The sequence below is a fragment of the Echeneis naucrates genome, chromosome 21 (genome assembly GCF_900963305.1).
Source record: "Echeneis naucrates chromosome 21, fEcheNa1.1, whole genome shotgun sequence".
NCBI lineage: Eukaryota > Metazoa > Chordata > Actinopteri > Carangiformes > Echeneidae > Echeneis > Echeneis naucrates.
Genome location: NC_042531.1, coordinates 254412 through 269288, shown reverse-complemented (window position 1 = coordinate 269288; position 14877 = coordinate 254412). Strand labels below are relative to the sequence as shown.

The following is a 14877-nucleotide window of genomic DNA, read 5'->3' as shown; positions in this document are numbered from 1 at the left end:
TCCACTGCTGAAACATAAATGTTTACTTACAGGCAACAACGATTGTTCTGACAGGCACAGACGGTTCACTTGGCTCTCCAAAGCCAGCTTTGTTTTCAGCTAGAACACGGAACTCGTATTCCACACCCTCAGTGAGACCAGTGACCTCGTAGCTGAGCTCAGTAACAGACTTCTTGGATGCCCTGCTCCAAGCCATCCCCCTTTTCTCCTTCTTTTCAACACAGTAACCTATGATATCACTTCCTCCATCCTCAGCTGGTCTCCTCCAGGTTACAGTGACTGAATGTCCATCCACTTTCTCAACCTCTGGTTTGGATGGCGGACCAGGAGGACCTAAACATAAAGAGCAAACGAGAAATTATTGAATCTTAGTATTCATTGGTTTCTTGATTTAAAAAGATAGCCAGATGTAAAATACAAGGAAGGACATGAACCTCCTGTACATACCAAATCTATCAACCATTTTGACTGCCTCAGAGAGCGATGGCTCACTGGCACCATACTGGTTAACAGCAGACACTCTGAAGAAGTACTCATTTCCCTGGATGAGCTTGTTGGCCACATAGTGACAGTCCATGACCTTCTCTTCCAGGACAGTCCAGAGCAGACGGCTGGTCTCCCTCTTCTCAAGGGTGTAATATTTGATAGGCAAGCCCCCGTCCTCAGTAGGCGCTGTCCATCTAAGAGTAACTTTTTCAGAGGAGACACCACTGCATTCAATGGGCCCAGGAGCACCAGGAACATCCAGAACTTTGACTTTCACAGTCTCCTCCTTTACACCGAAGGGGTTGCTGGCAGTTATAGTGTACTCTCCAGAATCCTTCCTACTGGCATATTTGATGGATAGAGTGGAGGAAGTAGCTGTGGTCTCTATATGAACAAGGTCAGAGGGCTTAAAGTACTTTCCTCCCTTTGACCAGCATGAAGTTGGTGCTGGTTTTCCTAAAATGCTTGTGGCAGTAATAGCAATGGTATCACCAGCTCGCACAGTCAGACCCTCCATCACTTGAGCATCAATAATAATGGTCGGTGCCGCTGTTGAATGACATGGAAAAGATTTAATTTATCACATAGTGTGTACCTGAATGTTATATTGTTCTGTTGAAAGTGTTCAGGACATTGCTATATTTTCTGATCTTTTCTTACCATATTCATCCCTGCAGATGATAGTGTCTGTCTGCTCTGAAGGCGGGCTGAGAGCACCAGCAGCATTCTTTGCCCTGATCCTGAACTCATATTTGCATCCCTCCTGTAGGTCGATGACAGTGAATGCAGGCTCCACCACGTTCACGTTGTTGGCCTTAACCCACACCTTAGATGGCAAGTCTCGCCTCTCAACAATATAGCCTGTCAGCCTATGGCCACCGTCAAACTGTGGCTCAGTCCATTGGAGAGTCACTGTGCTCCTCGTGATGGAGACAACATCGGGTTTACCAGGAGTATCTAATGACAGATGTATGTAAAACTCAGTGTTATGTTTTATCCTCATGACATCAGTATTTTTCTGCCACTCTCACTTTGTTCACTTACCGATGGGATCGAGGGCTACCAGTGGATCAGTGGGCGCACTCGGTCTGCCAATGCCAGCCAGGTTGATTGCCATGACTCTGAACTCGTACTCAAGACCTTCGGTCAGCCCAGTCACTTTGTGTTCCTTCATCCTCAAGGGAGCTGGACTTGCTCTCTTCCATAACATACTGTTCCTTTCCTTGAACTCAACATGGTAGCCTGAATGTTGCACCAAGAGGAGGAGAGAGAGTCATGATTGGTATCACGCACATTCAGACCTTATGAATTTTAAGTGTAGAGTAATACTGTTTGGACAAGTGTCCAAACAGTATTACTTACAGTGACACTGGAAGATAGCTAAGTCATGTTCAATCTGATTGTACCTGTGATGGGAGATCCCCCGGTCTTCCTGGGGTCTGTCCAGGCCAGGTATGCAGAGTCGTGACGCATGCTCATGATCTGAGGAGGAGGAGGAGCGTCAGGAACGTCTGTATTGGAGAAAAGCACATAATCAAGTTCAACTCCTAAACATCCATATTCTTATTTAGGTTAAATAAACAGTGAAATATAGTTTAAGTTACAGTCACTCACTGAATGGATGTTTAGCAACTACAGGTTCAGACTTGAGTCCTTCTCCAACACCGTATTTGTTCTCAGCACAAACTCTGAAGATGTATTCTGTGCCCTCATGGAGACCCGTCACCCGCATGGTGTTGGTCTCCACGGTGGAGGACACAGTCACCCACATGTTGGTGATGGAGTCCCTCTTCTCCAAGATGTAGTTGGTAATCTCTGAACCTCCATCATCTTTTGGAGCACCCCATTTCAGCGTAGCACCATCAGCAGTAACATCTTTGAACTTAACTGGTCCAATGGGTATGCCCGGTTTACCGACAACCCTTCAGGAGACAGCAGAGATAGTTTTTTATGTTGTACATGCTGTATTAATGGGGAGACATACAGTCATACAATTCCTACCTGATGAAGATGGTGGACTCTTTGCTTCCAGCACTGTTCCTCAAGGTGATGGTGTACTTGGAAGCATCACTCCTTTGGCAGTCTCTGATCAGGAGGGTGGTGTTGACTGCAGAAGACTCTGCACACACTCGGCCGGTATCTGTGAGGTCTTCTTCATCACCCTTCTTCCAGGAGACCTTGGGAGTAGGTTTTCCACTAATTGGGATCTTGAGACGGACAGTGCTGCCTTCTTTGGCAATGTAGCTCATGTTGGGCAGCTCCCTTAAGTCACAGGATGGAGGAACTGCAAAGGGAGGGAAAAATACACTCAAACTCTATTTTGAATATGTCACACATCTGTTTGAAAAAGATGTAGAAATATGGACACTCACTGATTTGGTCCTTGGCAACCACTGTCAGTTCTTTGGCAGCACCCTCTCCTGAGTCGTTCACAGCTTTGACTCTGTACTTGTACTCTCTGCCCTCCACCAGGTCTTTGGCACTGTATTGCATATTCTTGGACCTCATCAGCTCTTTGTATTTGTCTTCACCATTGAGGACCTCCAGTACGTAGCAGATGATGCGACTGCCACCATCACTGAGTGGTTTCTTCCAGCTTAGAGTGCAAGAATCTCTGGTAACCAACAGGGTCTTGAAATCCATTACAGGCCCAGGTTCCTCTGAAAAAGTAATTATGAATGCAGTGAGTATAAACAACACAAAAAGCGAGGCAGGCCGCTGAGTTGCTTATTCCCAAACCCACCTGATGCTCTGACCGAATCAGCGGTTTCACAGGTTTCTCCTGCACCAAGCTGATTAACTGCTGAAACTCTGAAGCAGTAAGACCGTCCGGGATTCAGATCTGGGATCTCGAATGCTGTCTTGGTGCAGTTATTGGAGACGATAGACCAGGCCTTCCTCTCAGTATCACGCTTTTCCACAATGTAGTGGGTGACTTCATATCCACCATCAATCAGAGGAGCGTCCCAGTAGATGGAGGCACTGTCTTTGGATGCCTCCTTCACCATCAGGTTGACTGGAGGTCCAGGAGTGTCTGAAGAGATAGATGATTTGATTTTATTATGTCATTCCTGCTTCTTGTAAATCCATGACTCAGTTACCACAATTATTGGGATCTTTGTTAAATATACACATAAGTCCTTCACTCACCAAGAACCTTGACAACGACAGTGTACATCTTCATGCCAGCCAGGCTCTCAAGGTTCAGAATATATTTTCCAGCATCGTATCTGTTGACATTCTCCACCTTCACTATGGTGTCAGTGTTAGTGGATTTGATGATGATGCCTTGGCGGTCCTTGATGTTGGTGTTCATCTTTGCCCAGGTGATTTTAGGATTGGGACGGCCCTTGATGGTGGCATACAGTCTCATCACGCTACCAGCACGGAGCTCCAGACCCTCCTTGAGTTCTGCACTTAGCTCTGCCTCCGGAGGAACTACATGAGAATACAGGAACAATTTTATGAGCCACAGTAAGCGGAAACAATTTTACTGTTGTATTATGGTTTCAGGGCCTTTAAGAGCCTGCTAAAACAAAAATGGTGCTAAAAGAATATTTTGATGAGGACTGTGGTAGTAATACAGTAACAAGTCTGCAGTCTACGTTGTTAACTGAGATAAATAAAAAACATAAATAATTCTATGATGCTGCAGTGAATAACGACAGTTTTGCAGCTTTGTATCTGTAATACCCTTTTTGTTGATGATACCGTATTCTGCTCACTTTAACTGTCCCTCAGTTATACACACCAATGATGTCCTTGGCAATATGTTTCCCAGGTACTTCAACGGGCTCGCCAAAGCCAACTTTGTTGACAGCAGTGATGCGGCACTGGTACTCGGCCTTGTCAATAAGGTTCTGGATGACATAGTTGGTGTCTTGCAGGTTCCTGGGAACACTGCAGCGGATCCAGTCGGCAGTGTTAGTCCGCTTGCACTCCACTAAGTAACCAATAATTGGGCTTCCACCATTGTTGGCAGGGGCATTCCATGTGAGACTGATGGTGCTGCAGGTGGTGTCTGTCACACTTGGATTCAACACAGGTCCAGGAGGAGCTGAGGAGGAGCACATTGATCCAGGATAGGTTATGTATAGGATCAATGAGTAAAGGTTTATACTTAACTGAGAAATAAATGTGCACATTTACAGAAATCACAGGACTCACTGATGGGATTTTGTGCAATGGTGCCAGCAGAGGGATCACTTGGTTTACCAAGCCCTGCGGCATTGACGGCGATCACTCTGAATTCGTACTCCGTTCCCTCTGAGAGGCCTGTGACATCCAGGGTCCTTTCTGTGAGAGGCTTCCTGTGCAGCTTGGTCCAGGTTAATTCGTTGGACTGTTTCTTTTCCAGAATGTAGCCGAGGATTGCAGACTTTCCATCATCAGCAGGCTCCTTCCAGCTCAAAGTCATACGGTCTTTGGTCACATTGGTGATCACTGGGGCCTCACAAGGGCCAGGGACAGCTATAGGAAACACAATGCAGGGTTAAAGTGTGGATGTGAAAATAGACAGCAGATTCCAGAAATCCGAGGCCACTTCTCATTGACTTGATCAGAAAAATGTGAAGTTGTGTAGCTTCAGGTTTTGACAGAACATGTGAACAGGTAGATATTTATAATCAGGTATCTCCATAAATTCAGTTTTAAATGTAGAAATTTAAACTGTAGTCTAATTCATTGTTGTCACTGATGTCGGGGATGTATAATGTGTGTATTGTGATGACTCACTGAATGGGTTTTTGGCAATAACAGGTTTTGTTGTGAGGGGGTCTCCAACTCCCCACATGTTTTCAGCACGGATTTGGAACTGGTACTCTCGACCCTCAATCAGCTTCTCCACGTTGTACTCTCGGATGTCCCCCTTGATCTTTCCGCAGACCTGTGCCCAGTTAGCTCTGCTGGTCTCACGCTTGTCTACGATATAACTAGTGATAGGAGCACCACCGTCCTTTAGAGGAGGCTCCCAAGACAGTTTGATACTGGTGGCAAACACCTCAAGGAATTTGGCACTGGCAGGAGCACCAGGCACATCTAAAGACAAGAAATGAATGTCAGATAATTGGTCATACATTGACTGGTGAATATATGAGTACATCATGTAGAACTTGTAGACTTACCCAGAACGTCGACCTGGACCTCCACACTCTTTGAGCCACTGGCATTCTCGGCCAGGATTGTGTAGGTGCCTGTATGCTCCTTGGTGACGTCTGTCATTTCCAGCTGGAAGTGATGCCTCTGATGGCTGATGACCTGCCCTTCCCCTGACTTCAGGCTCTCGTCACCTCTCTTCCAAGTCACTCTAGGCATGGGCTTACCAAATACCTCAGCCTCCAGGAGTACTGTGGAACCGGCCTTCACCTTTATGCCCTTTTGCATTTTGGCATTGAGCTCCACTCTCGGAGGAACTATGTTTAATGGAGATGAGGTAAAGAGGTGTCATGCTCAGATTTGTGAGATAACTGCAAACAGCAAAGTTACAATAATGCTGGTCTTCTCATAGTGTTAAATCGAAACCTCACCATTCTCAGCACAGACCAAGACGGGGTCTGTGGGCTCAGAGGGTTTGCTGATGTTGACAGCAGTTTTGGCAATGACTCTGAACTGATACTGAAGGTCTCTCTCCAGGCTGGTGACTGTATATTCCTCCCTAGGGACGTTCTGGCTGCTTGTGTTGCAGCGTATCCAAGTATCTCCCGGCAGCTGCAAGGCCTCAACGTAGTAGCCAATTATCTTGCTTCCACCATCATTTTTGGGTCGCGTCCAAACCAAAGTGACAGAGTTCTTGGTTACATCCAGAATATCAGGTTTACCTGGAGGGTCTGTGAAACAAAGAGGCCGACAATCTCAAGGAAGGATACATGGTTAAATAATTAAGAGTGTTTCTTAAAAACTTGCAAACATACCAACTGGTGTTCTAGCAGTGACAAAGTCGGTCTTCTTGCTTGGTTTGCCTTGACCCGCACGGTTGATGGCGGACACTCTAAAGGTGTATTCCAGGCCCTCAATGAGACCAGCGCATGGGTACTCAGTGGTGCGGACAACAGTGTCATTGGCCTTCACCCACAGCAAGCTGTTCCTCTCCTTACGCTCAATGTAGTAACCTGTGATCGGACTGCCACCGTCGGTCTCAGGCTTATCCCAGGCCACAAACATACAGTCTTTGTTGGTCTTGTTGATGCGACAATTAAGGGGCTCACTAGGAACATCTGGTGACAGCAAAACACAAAAATATCCATTGTAGTTGAAAAACAATCAAGCTTAAATCTCATCAAAGCATGGACTGGAAACATATGCAGTTAAACTTACCAAAGGGGAACTTAGCTACCATCCTGTCAGACTGAGTGGGGTCTGACACACCAAAGCGGTTCTCAGCACGGATGCGGAATGCATACTCCTTCCCAGGGATGAGCTTCCCAAGTCTGCAACTGGTCTTTGAGCAAGATGAAAGAGCAGTCACCCAGTCACCCCGGCTTACATCGCATTTCTCCACTACATAATTGGTGATGTTGCTGCCTCCGTCCTCCAGTGGTTTATTCCAGGATAATGAGCAGGCATCGGAGTCGATGTCGCTGATCTCCACAGGGCCTTCAGGAGGACCAGGGATATCTCTGATGATGATCTTAAGGGGTTGGACCACCTTGGCAGAACTGTTCTCAGCCACAAGGCTGTACTCTCCGCTGTCAGTCCTTGACACGTCTTTGACGATTAGGACACACAGGTTGCCGGACTGGTGCACAGCCAGGCGACTGGATGGAACAACTGCAACTTCACCACGCATCCACTTGCAGGTTGGGGCAGGTTTTCCAGAAACCAGTGCCTCCACCCTGAGCTTGGCTCCGGCTCTGGCACTCACTGTCTCTGGCATAACAATCTTTGGTTCCACTGTAAGAGAAGACAAAGAATTAAGTGACACTCTGGGTAAGCCGAGAGCAGCCTTGGAGTAACAAATCACTTTAGAGTTGGCAGTGGACTTTACAATAATGCATCTTACTCTTATCATCAGTGTTTTATCAAAATTATACTGCAAGTGAATCATGATCGTGATATAGCTTGAAGAACTAGACAAATTAAATCAAATTATATTTATTTATATCGCGCCAAATCATTCAGTTACATCAAGGCACTTTACATTTAGAGTAAAACCAGAACCAGGCTGGGGGGAGGGGGGCATCTGCCCCGACAGGTTAACGTAACCCTGGAGAAGACGAGCCTGCCACTGGATATTAAACTACTTCTTCATGATGTGGTATTAATCTTCTGTAATAACTTACACATTTGTTCCTTGATCTCGGTTGGCTCTCTTGTCTCGGTGAATGAGCTCATGCCCATGATGTTCTTTGCTGCCACTCTGAACTTGTACCTCTTTCCCTCTTTCAAGCCACTGATGCTAATTGACAGACCCTTCACTGTGGTGTAGGCATTCCACACTTCCTTTTCAGGTTCTGCTTCCTCTTCCTCCACTACTGCTGGAGCTGGTGGTGGTGGTGGAGCTTCCTGTCCTTCTGGAACCTGCGGCAAGTCCAGTGCTTTAGATTAATGCTTTTAATACTTTTCATGTTCAACAAGTTATAATAGAGCAGGTAGGCATAAGCATTTTTAAAATGGTCGTATGGAAAAGTTTTTTGCTTTTTTAAATGCCATGACAAACCTCCACAGGTGCTGGGGGAAGAGGAGGAGGTTTCACCTCTATGTATTCAATCACATAACCATCAATCTTGGCACCACCATCCCTCAAGGGCTTCACCCAGCCAACTGTGGCGCTGTTCTTAGTGATCTCCAGAACCTCAATCTTTTGACAGGGATCTGGCTTGCCTGAAAAACAGAGTCAGACAGGTATTTTCAAGAGTTTCCAAAGACAAAAAAAAAAAAAAAAAAAAAAAAAACCTAGATGACTGAGCACAGAGAGTAAATGTAAACTGGGTGCAAGCTCAATCGTCACATCGTGTGATTAATAATAGATACATACTGACAGGATCGGAGGCCAGGTAGGAAGTGGGAGTCACCCTGGGAACTCCAGAACCATACTCATTGACAGCTGTGACTCTGAAGTAGTATTCGGTCCCTGGCATCAGACCGCTGACTTTGAAGGGAATCTTATCCGTCTGTACTTCAGCCTTGACAGTTGCCCAGGTCTTTCGGTCAATCTCACGCTTCTCCACAATGTAATGAATGACTTCTTTGCCACCATTGTTTTCTGGAGGACTCCAAGACAACATGGCTGATGTCTGTTTGATGTCAGTAGCTTCCAGATTCATTACAGGTCCAGGAGTGTCTGTTATACGTAGCAAGTAACATAGAATGAAATTTATTATTGGTTTTGTTTAATTCATTTGAAGTGAAAATGGCACCACCAGCAAAGAAAACAAGAACTTACCTAGAACCTGAACGTTGACAAACACAGCCTTCTCTCCAGCAGGGCTCTTCAGTGTCAGGCTATATTTGCCAGAGTCATCACGTGTGCTGTCAGGGATGACCAGGAAGGTCATGGTATCGATGATATCAACTTTTCCCTTCCTGGCCACATTGTCGATGCCCATTCTCCTCCAAGTTACCTTGGGAGGTGGTCTGCCTCTGATAGTTGCGCAAAGCCTGATGGGACAGCCAGCTCTCACCGTCAGTCCCTGCTTCAAGTTAGCATCCAAGTCAATCTCTGGTGCCTCTGTTGGAAGAGTGTACAGATGACCTTTTAATGTGATATGACAGTTGTAGCACATGACACGATTCCATCACAGATCCTTGCAGAGAGAATAGCTTAAATTTGATGAAGTCCTCACCTAGAATGTCCCTGGGGATCACAGCTCCCTCCAGGTCACAGGGCAGGCTCAAACCCACCTGGTTCTGGGCTGACACTCTGAATTCATATACAAGCTTCTCATCAAGACTTGTGACAGTGAACTCGCACACGACCAGCTGAGCTGCTACATTGCACCTCTTCCAACCATCATCTCCTTTTTTGGCAGCTCCCTGCACTCTCATTTCCACAACATAACCAATGATGGGAGCTCCACCATCGGACACAGGCTTGGTCCAGCCGAGGGTGACAGTTGATTTGGTGCTGTCGAGGACCTTCAAGTTGGTAGGAGGTGCAGGAGGCTCTGTAAGAAGAAGGTAATGTGAGGTATTATAGGAGTGTTTCAATATGAACAAATGTCAAATACAGTTGAAACATTTGTTGCATACCAACTGTGTCCTTGGAAGTGATGGCACGTGATGGCTTGCTCGGGTTGCCAATGCCAATTTCATTGACAGCCTTGACTCTGTACTGGTAGGCATGTAGGGGCAGGAGTCCAGTTACTGTGAAACGGGTTCCAGGGACTGGATCTTTGTTAACAGGAGACCATCTAATGGCATGCTCCTCCCTCTTCTCCAGAAGATAACCTGTGATTGGCCTGCCTCCATCTCTCTCGGGCTCTGACCACTGCACCGTCATTTCTTCCTTGGAAATCTTGGTGACTTCTGGTGCATCAGGAGCATCGGGTACATTGAACTGGGTGCCCGCAACAATGGCTTCACTCTGCACTGCAGGACCAGGACCCATCTTATTTTCAGCACGAACTCTGAAGATATACTCATTACCCTCAATAAGACGAGTAACTTTAGCTTTGTTGGTGATGACAGCATTGGAGTGGACTGACCAGACTCCCCGTTTGGTCTCACATTTCTCAATGATGTAGTTGTAGATATCGCAGCCACCATCATCCTCTGGAATATCCCAGGTCAGATGGCACCTGTCCGTGGTGATTCCAGACACCTTGAGATTCCTGATGGGACCAGGTCTATCCAGTACATTGACCTTGGCATGAGCAGAGCAGGTTCCTGCACTGTTGGTGGCAGTGACAGTATATTTTCCACTGTCAGTGCGCCTGGCTCCGGTAAGTAGCAGCTTTGAAAAGTCAGCACCAGTTTCGATCTGAAGCCTGGGGCCCTTCTTAATCTCTTCTGTGTTCTCATCCTTGGTCCATTTGATATTAGGCTGGGGTTTGCCCTTTACTGTTGCTTCAATTGGAATGGAATCTCCCGCTTTGACAACAAGTGTTCCATCCAGTTTAATTTTGATCTCAGGCTCAACAAGAAGTTCCTTAACCAGGGTCTCAGCTGTGGTCACCCAATTGCTCTCACCTCCCTCATTCTTAGTTTGAACTCTGAACTGGTAGATTTGATTTTCAATGCACCGGTCAGCCATGAAGTGAGTCTCCTTAATTGCACCTTTGTGGAGCCTCTCCCATTCTTCAGCCTCCTTTGGTTTCTTCTCAACATGATAACCCAAGTTACGGCTACCGCCGTCGTAGTCTGGCTTCTTCCACTTGAGGAAGCAGAAGGTCTTGCCAATCTCAGAAATATGGAAATCAGTGGGTTCACCAGGCTTTTCAATTGGATCGACTGCCAGCACAGGTGTCTTGCTCTCAGTAGGTGGCCCAGCACCAATCTTGTTTTCTGCACTGACACGGAAGAAATACTCACATCCCTCAGTAAGGGGAGCTTTAATCAGACGCTTGGTGCAGTCATTGGAGATAATTGTCCAACCTCTTTGGGTAGGCTGACGGCACTCTATAATGTATTGAGTGATCTCAGTACCTCCATTGTCTTCAGGGTTCTCCCAGGACACCATGCATGAGTTCTTTGTCACATAGGCCATTTTCAGGTTCTGACAAGGTCCTGGTGTATCCAGGACATTGACAAGAATTGTGGCCTGTGCTTGTCCACTACTGTTCTTGGCAACAATAGCATATTTTCCATAGTCTGACCTGACTGCATCATTAATTACTAGTTCACAAAGAGGGTAGTTGTTGTTGATTTCAGTTCGCTTATCTCGGGACAAGGCTCTGGCATCCTTGGTCCATGTGATCTCTGGATCAGGTCTGCCTTTTACTCTAGTGATCAAACTAATGATCTGTCCTGCCCTGACAGTCAATGAGTCACGACAGGAGACATCAACAACAACTTCTGGAGGCACCAGGATGTCCTTTGCTAAAACGGTCTGTGGCAGCTCCCTGGGTTCACTGTCACCAACCTTGTTGGTAGCCCTAATGCGAATTTTGTACTCCATTCCTTCAATGAGGCCTGGAACTCTGTAGGCACATATCTTGATCAGGTCCTTGTTTATTCTGTCCCACTGGGCAGTTCCTGTCTTCTGAGCCTCAACTACATAGCCAAGAATTGGACTGCCTCCATCTCTCGTAGGCTTGGTCCAGCAAATATCAGCATAGGATTTGCTCCAGTCTTTCAGTTTAGGATTTCCAGGGGGTCCGGGTTTGGTGATAGCTCGAGCGGCCTTGACGGGGTCAGAGGTGGGGGAAGGTTCACTGATACCAGCAATGTTCTCAGCGAATACTCTGAACTCATAGCTGTTGCCTTCAAACAGGCCTGATACTCTGTATCGGAGGTCTAGCACAGGGGTTTTGTTGACACGGATCCACTTCCCTGTCATTTCTCTGCGTTCAACCACATAGCCACTAATGGGGCTTCCGCCATCGTATTCAGGCAGGGTCCATTGCACTGTCACAGCATTCTCGGTGATATCAGAACAATCTGGCAGGCCCGGTGGACCGGGGGGGTTGAACATGTGCTTGGCAACAGTGGGAGGGCTCTCAAGCCCGGCACCAATGCCAATCTTGTTTTCTGCACGAACACGGACAATGTACTCACGGCCCTTCTCCAACCTGGACACCCTGGCCTTGGTGCTGGTACCGCTGGAGCTAACAACAGACCAGGGCTCCCAAGGTTTCTTCACATCCTTCTTTTCTACCACATAGTTGGTAATAGGAGTGCCACCATCATCCTTGGGTGCCCTCCATTGGATCATCATGTGATCAGGGGTGACCTCCAGGATATTGATGGGTCCGATGGGTGGACCTGGAAGATCCAGCACAGTGACATGCAGGGCCACAGTCTTGCTGCCTGCAGGATTAGACACAGTGAGGATGTACTCTCCTGTGTCTCCTCTCTGGCACTCAGGGATACTTAGAAGGGTTGAAGTTCCAACAGACTCAATGTGATAGCGCCCTTCTGATGCAATTTCTTTGCCATCAGTCATCCATTTAGCAGTGGGAATGGGAATGCCCATCATCTTTGCAGGAAGTACAATGGTGCTGCCAGCTTTGACAACAAGGCCCTCGATGAGCTTCACGTCCACTTCAATAGTTGGTGGCACTAAAAAATAACAGTGACAGTTTTAGATATGTTTTGTTCCTAAAACAAAAACAATAAAGACTCACAATAAAGAAACTCCACGGTAATCAAGTCTTACATGTTTTCTCCTGGCAGGTGATGGGGATGCTGATGTCTGGACGACTTACACCGATGGCATTCTGAGCCTTCACCCTAAAGCGGTAAGTCTTGCCCTCCTGCAGACCGGTGACATGGGCATGATTATTACTCACAGTCTTGAAGGTAACCCAATCGGTCTGGCCCTCTTCCTGGTGCTCCACAATAAAGCCAGTGATTTCACTTCCACCAGTACGGTCAGGCCACTCCCATGCTAACCACACTTCTGTCTTCTCTGCATCTGTGTGGTGCAGGTTCTTGGGTGGGCCTGGAGGATCTGAGAGAGTCCAGGAAAGGAAAATGCTGATTACTGATGAATTTGAATGTTAAACTTACTGAAGTTTCTGAAGATGAGGAATCACAGAACTATAGATGAAAACTGGAAAACCAATGAGGGGCTGTTTAATTCTAACTGCTTCCATCATTTCTTTTCCTTTTGTTTTGACAGTATTTCAAAGTGTGGACAGCTGATCAGAGTGCAGCATTTTTTTATAACATTTTGTAAAAATAAAGTGCATTTTACTTACACAGAGGATCTACGGCCTTAATGGGTGATTTGGTTATCACATAGTCACTTCTGCCAAACTGGTTCTCAGCAGCCACTCTGAACAGGTACTGGATTCCTTCCATTAGGTACATGGCCATTAGACTCAACTTCTTGTTGGCTGCAGATACAGGAACCCACTGTTCAGCAGCCACATCCTTCTTCTGTACAATGTAATGGGAGATGACAGCACCACCATTGTCCTCAGGAGCTTTCCATGTCAGGTAGGCAGACTCGCTGGTCACCTCGGAGACCACCAGGTCTCTGGGAGGAGAAGGCTTATCTGGTGGACCAAAATTGAATGAGTCAGATTAACACATTCTAAATTCAGATAGATTGTTTTCTTAGATGATTGAAACATAAAACAAAGTATGCCAGTCTTCAAAATTGTTTCTTTGAAGACAGAGAGTTGGTGGAGGTTTCAATTACTTAGCACAAGCACAGCAACAGTTGCTGACTTCTTCCCGACAACATTTTCTACAGTGATGGTGTATTTGCCGGAGTCCGCACGGACACACTTGGGTATGAAGACTTTGCTGCCAGTAGCAGTGACAGCAACAGTGATGTGAGAAGGAACTTCTCCATCATTCTTCTTCCAACTAACGGTGGGTGTTGGTATCCCCTTAATTGTGGCACTCAGGGTGATGTCAGTTCCCAGCATTGCCAAGTGGTCTCTTGCCATGTTAGCATCAAGCAGCAATTCTGGTTCCTCTGTGGACACAAGTTAGACCAGGTTAGCTACATTTAGAAGATGGATGAAATATAGTGGCTTCACCTTGCCAGTTACTGTGGAAACTCACTTTTTTCAGAGAACAGAGTTTATCCTAACAACTGAATTGCTAAATAATTGACCAACATTGATCCCTTTGACGGCTTTTTGAAATCAAGACAGTGCGTAAATTAAATGCATATATAAAAACAAAAAATCCATCACTCCTCAGGTTTCAGGTTGATCAAAATGAAACTGAAATAAAGCTAATCATCAGTAAAATGATACCTGGGATTTGGAAATGTTTCTCAAATCCCGTCACAGTAGGTTGAACTTGAAAATGCATCTAACTGTGCTTCAGAAGCGGAAGCAATGGATTTGAACGTGAAGGACAGATGCAAACAGAAGAGTAACAACTAGCTCCTTTACCAAGTCTGTCATGGACTTTGATGGGCTGTTTGACATAGGCAGGGTCTGATCTGCCTGCAGCGTTGACTGTGAAAATCCTGAAGGCGTACTCCTGTCCGTCCTTCAGACCTGTCACCACATAGTGCAGATTGGGGCACTGCTCTGGGGTCTCGTTGGCCTGGATCCACTCCACCGCACCAGGCTTCTGGTACTCAACGATGTAGCCCAAGATCCGGCCCTTGCCATCGTGGCGAGGCATCTGCCACTTCAGGCTAACAGTGTCCTTGGTCTTATCGTAGGCCTCAGGGGTGACTGGAGGGCTGGGGCGCACTGTGAGAGGAAATACAATACAAATCAAAATTTTATTTTGGTAACTTGTCAAAACAACCAAGACTAAATAATAAATAATGTCTTAAACATCATCAGAATAGAAATATTTTTCAAAAGTTTGTTTCACACT

At 46.3% G+C, this 14877-nt stretch overlaps 1 protein-coding gene across 1 annotated transcript in view; it reads right to left on the bottom strand.

Annotated features, from left to right (window-relative positions):
• The window catches only part of LOC115061562 (titin-like), a 154750-nt gene that overhangs the window by 43682 nt on the left and 96191 nt on the right, over positions 1-14877 (bottom strand). Inside the window, exons 167-193 of the mRNA XM_029529957.1 lie at positions 14439-14747; positions 13730-14011; positions 13284-13583; positions 12740-13033; positions 9673-12642; positions 9267-9587; positions 8867-9151; positions 8459-8764; positions 8137-8304; positions 7764-8018; positions 6799-7374; positions 6396-6698; positions 6012-6311; positions 5610-5897; positions 5221-5523; positions 4654-4956; positions 4238-4543; positions 3637-3924; positions 3230-3520; positions 2859-3146; positions 2488-2770; positions 2101-2408; positions 1893-1997; positions 1531-1728; positions 1147-1443; positions 448-1035; positions 31-333 (exon numbers count right to left, since the gene is read on the bottom strand). Coding sequence (XP_029385817.1) covers positions 31-333; positions 448-1035; positions 1147-1443; positions 1531-1728; positions 1893-1997; positions 2101-2408; positions 2488-2770; positions 2859-3146; positions 3230-3520; positions 3637-3924; positions 4238-4543; positions 4654-4956; positions 5221-5523; positions 5610-5897; positions 6012-6311; positions 6396-6698; positions 6799-7374; positions 7764-8018; positions 8137-8304; positions 8459-8764; positions 8867-9151; positions 9267-9587; positions 9673-12642; positions 12740-13033; positions 13284-13583; positions 13730-14011; positions 14439-14747 — 10818 coding nt within the window. The remainder of the gene's footprint in view (positions 1-30; positions 334-447; positions 1036-1146; positions 1444-1530; positions 1729-1892; positions 1998-2100; positions 2409-2487; positions 2771-2858; positions 3147-3229; positions 3521-3636; positions 3925-4237; positions 4544-4653; positions 4957-5220; positions 5524-5609; positions 5898-6011; positions 6312-6395; positions 6699-6798; positions 7375-7763; positions 8019-8136; positions 8305-8458; positions 8765-8866; positions 9152-9266; positions 9588-9672; positions 12643-12739; positions 13034-13283; positions 13584-13729; positions 14012-14438; positions 14748-14877) is intronic.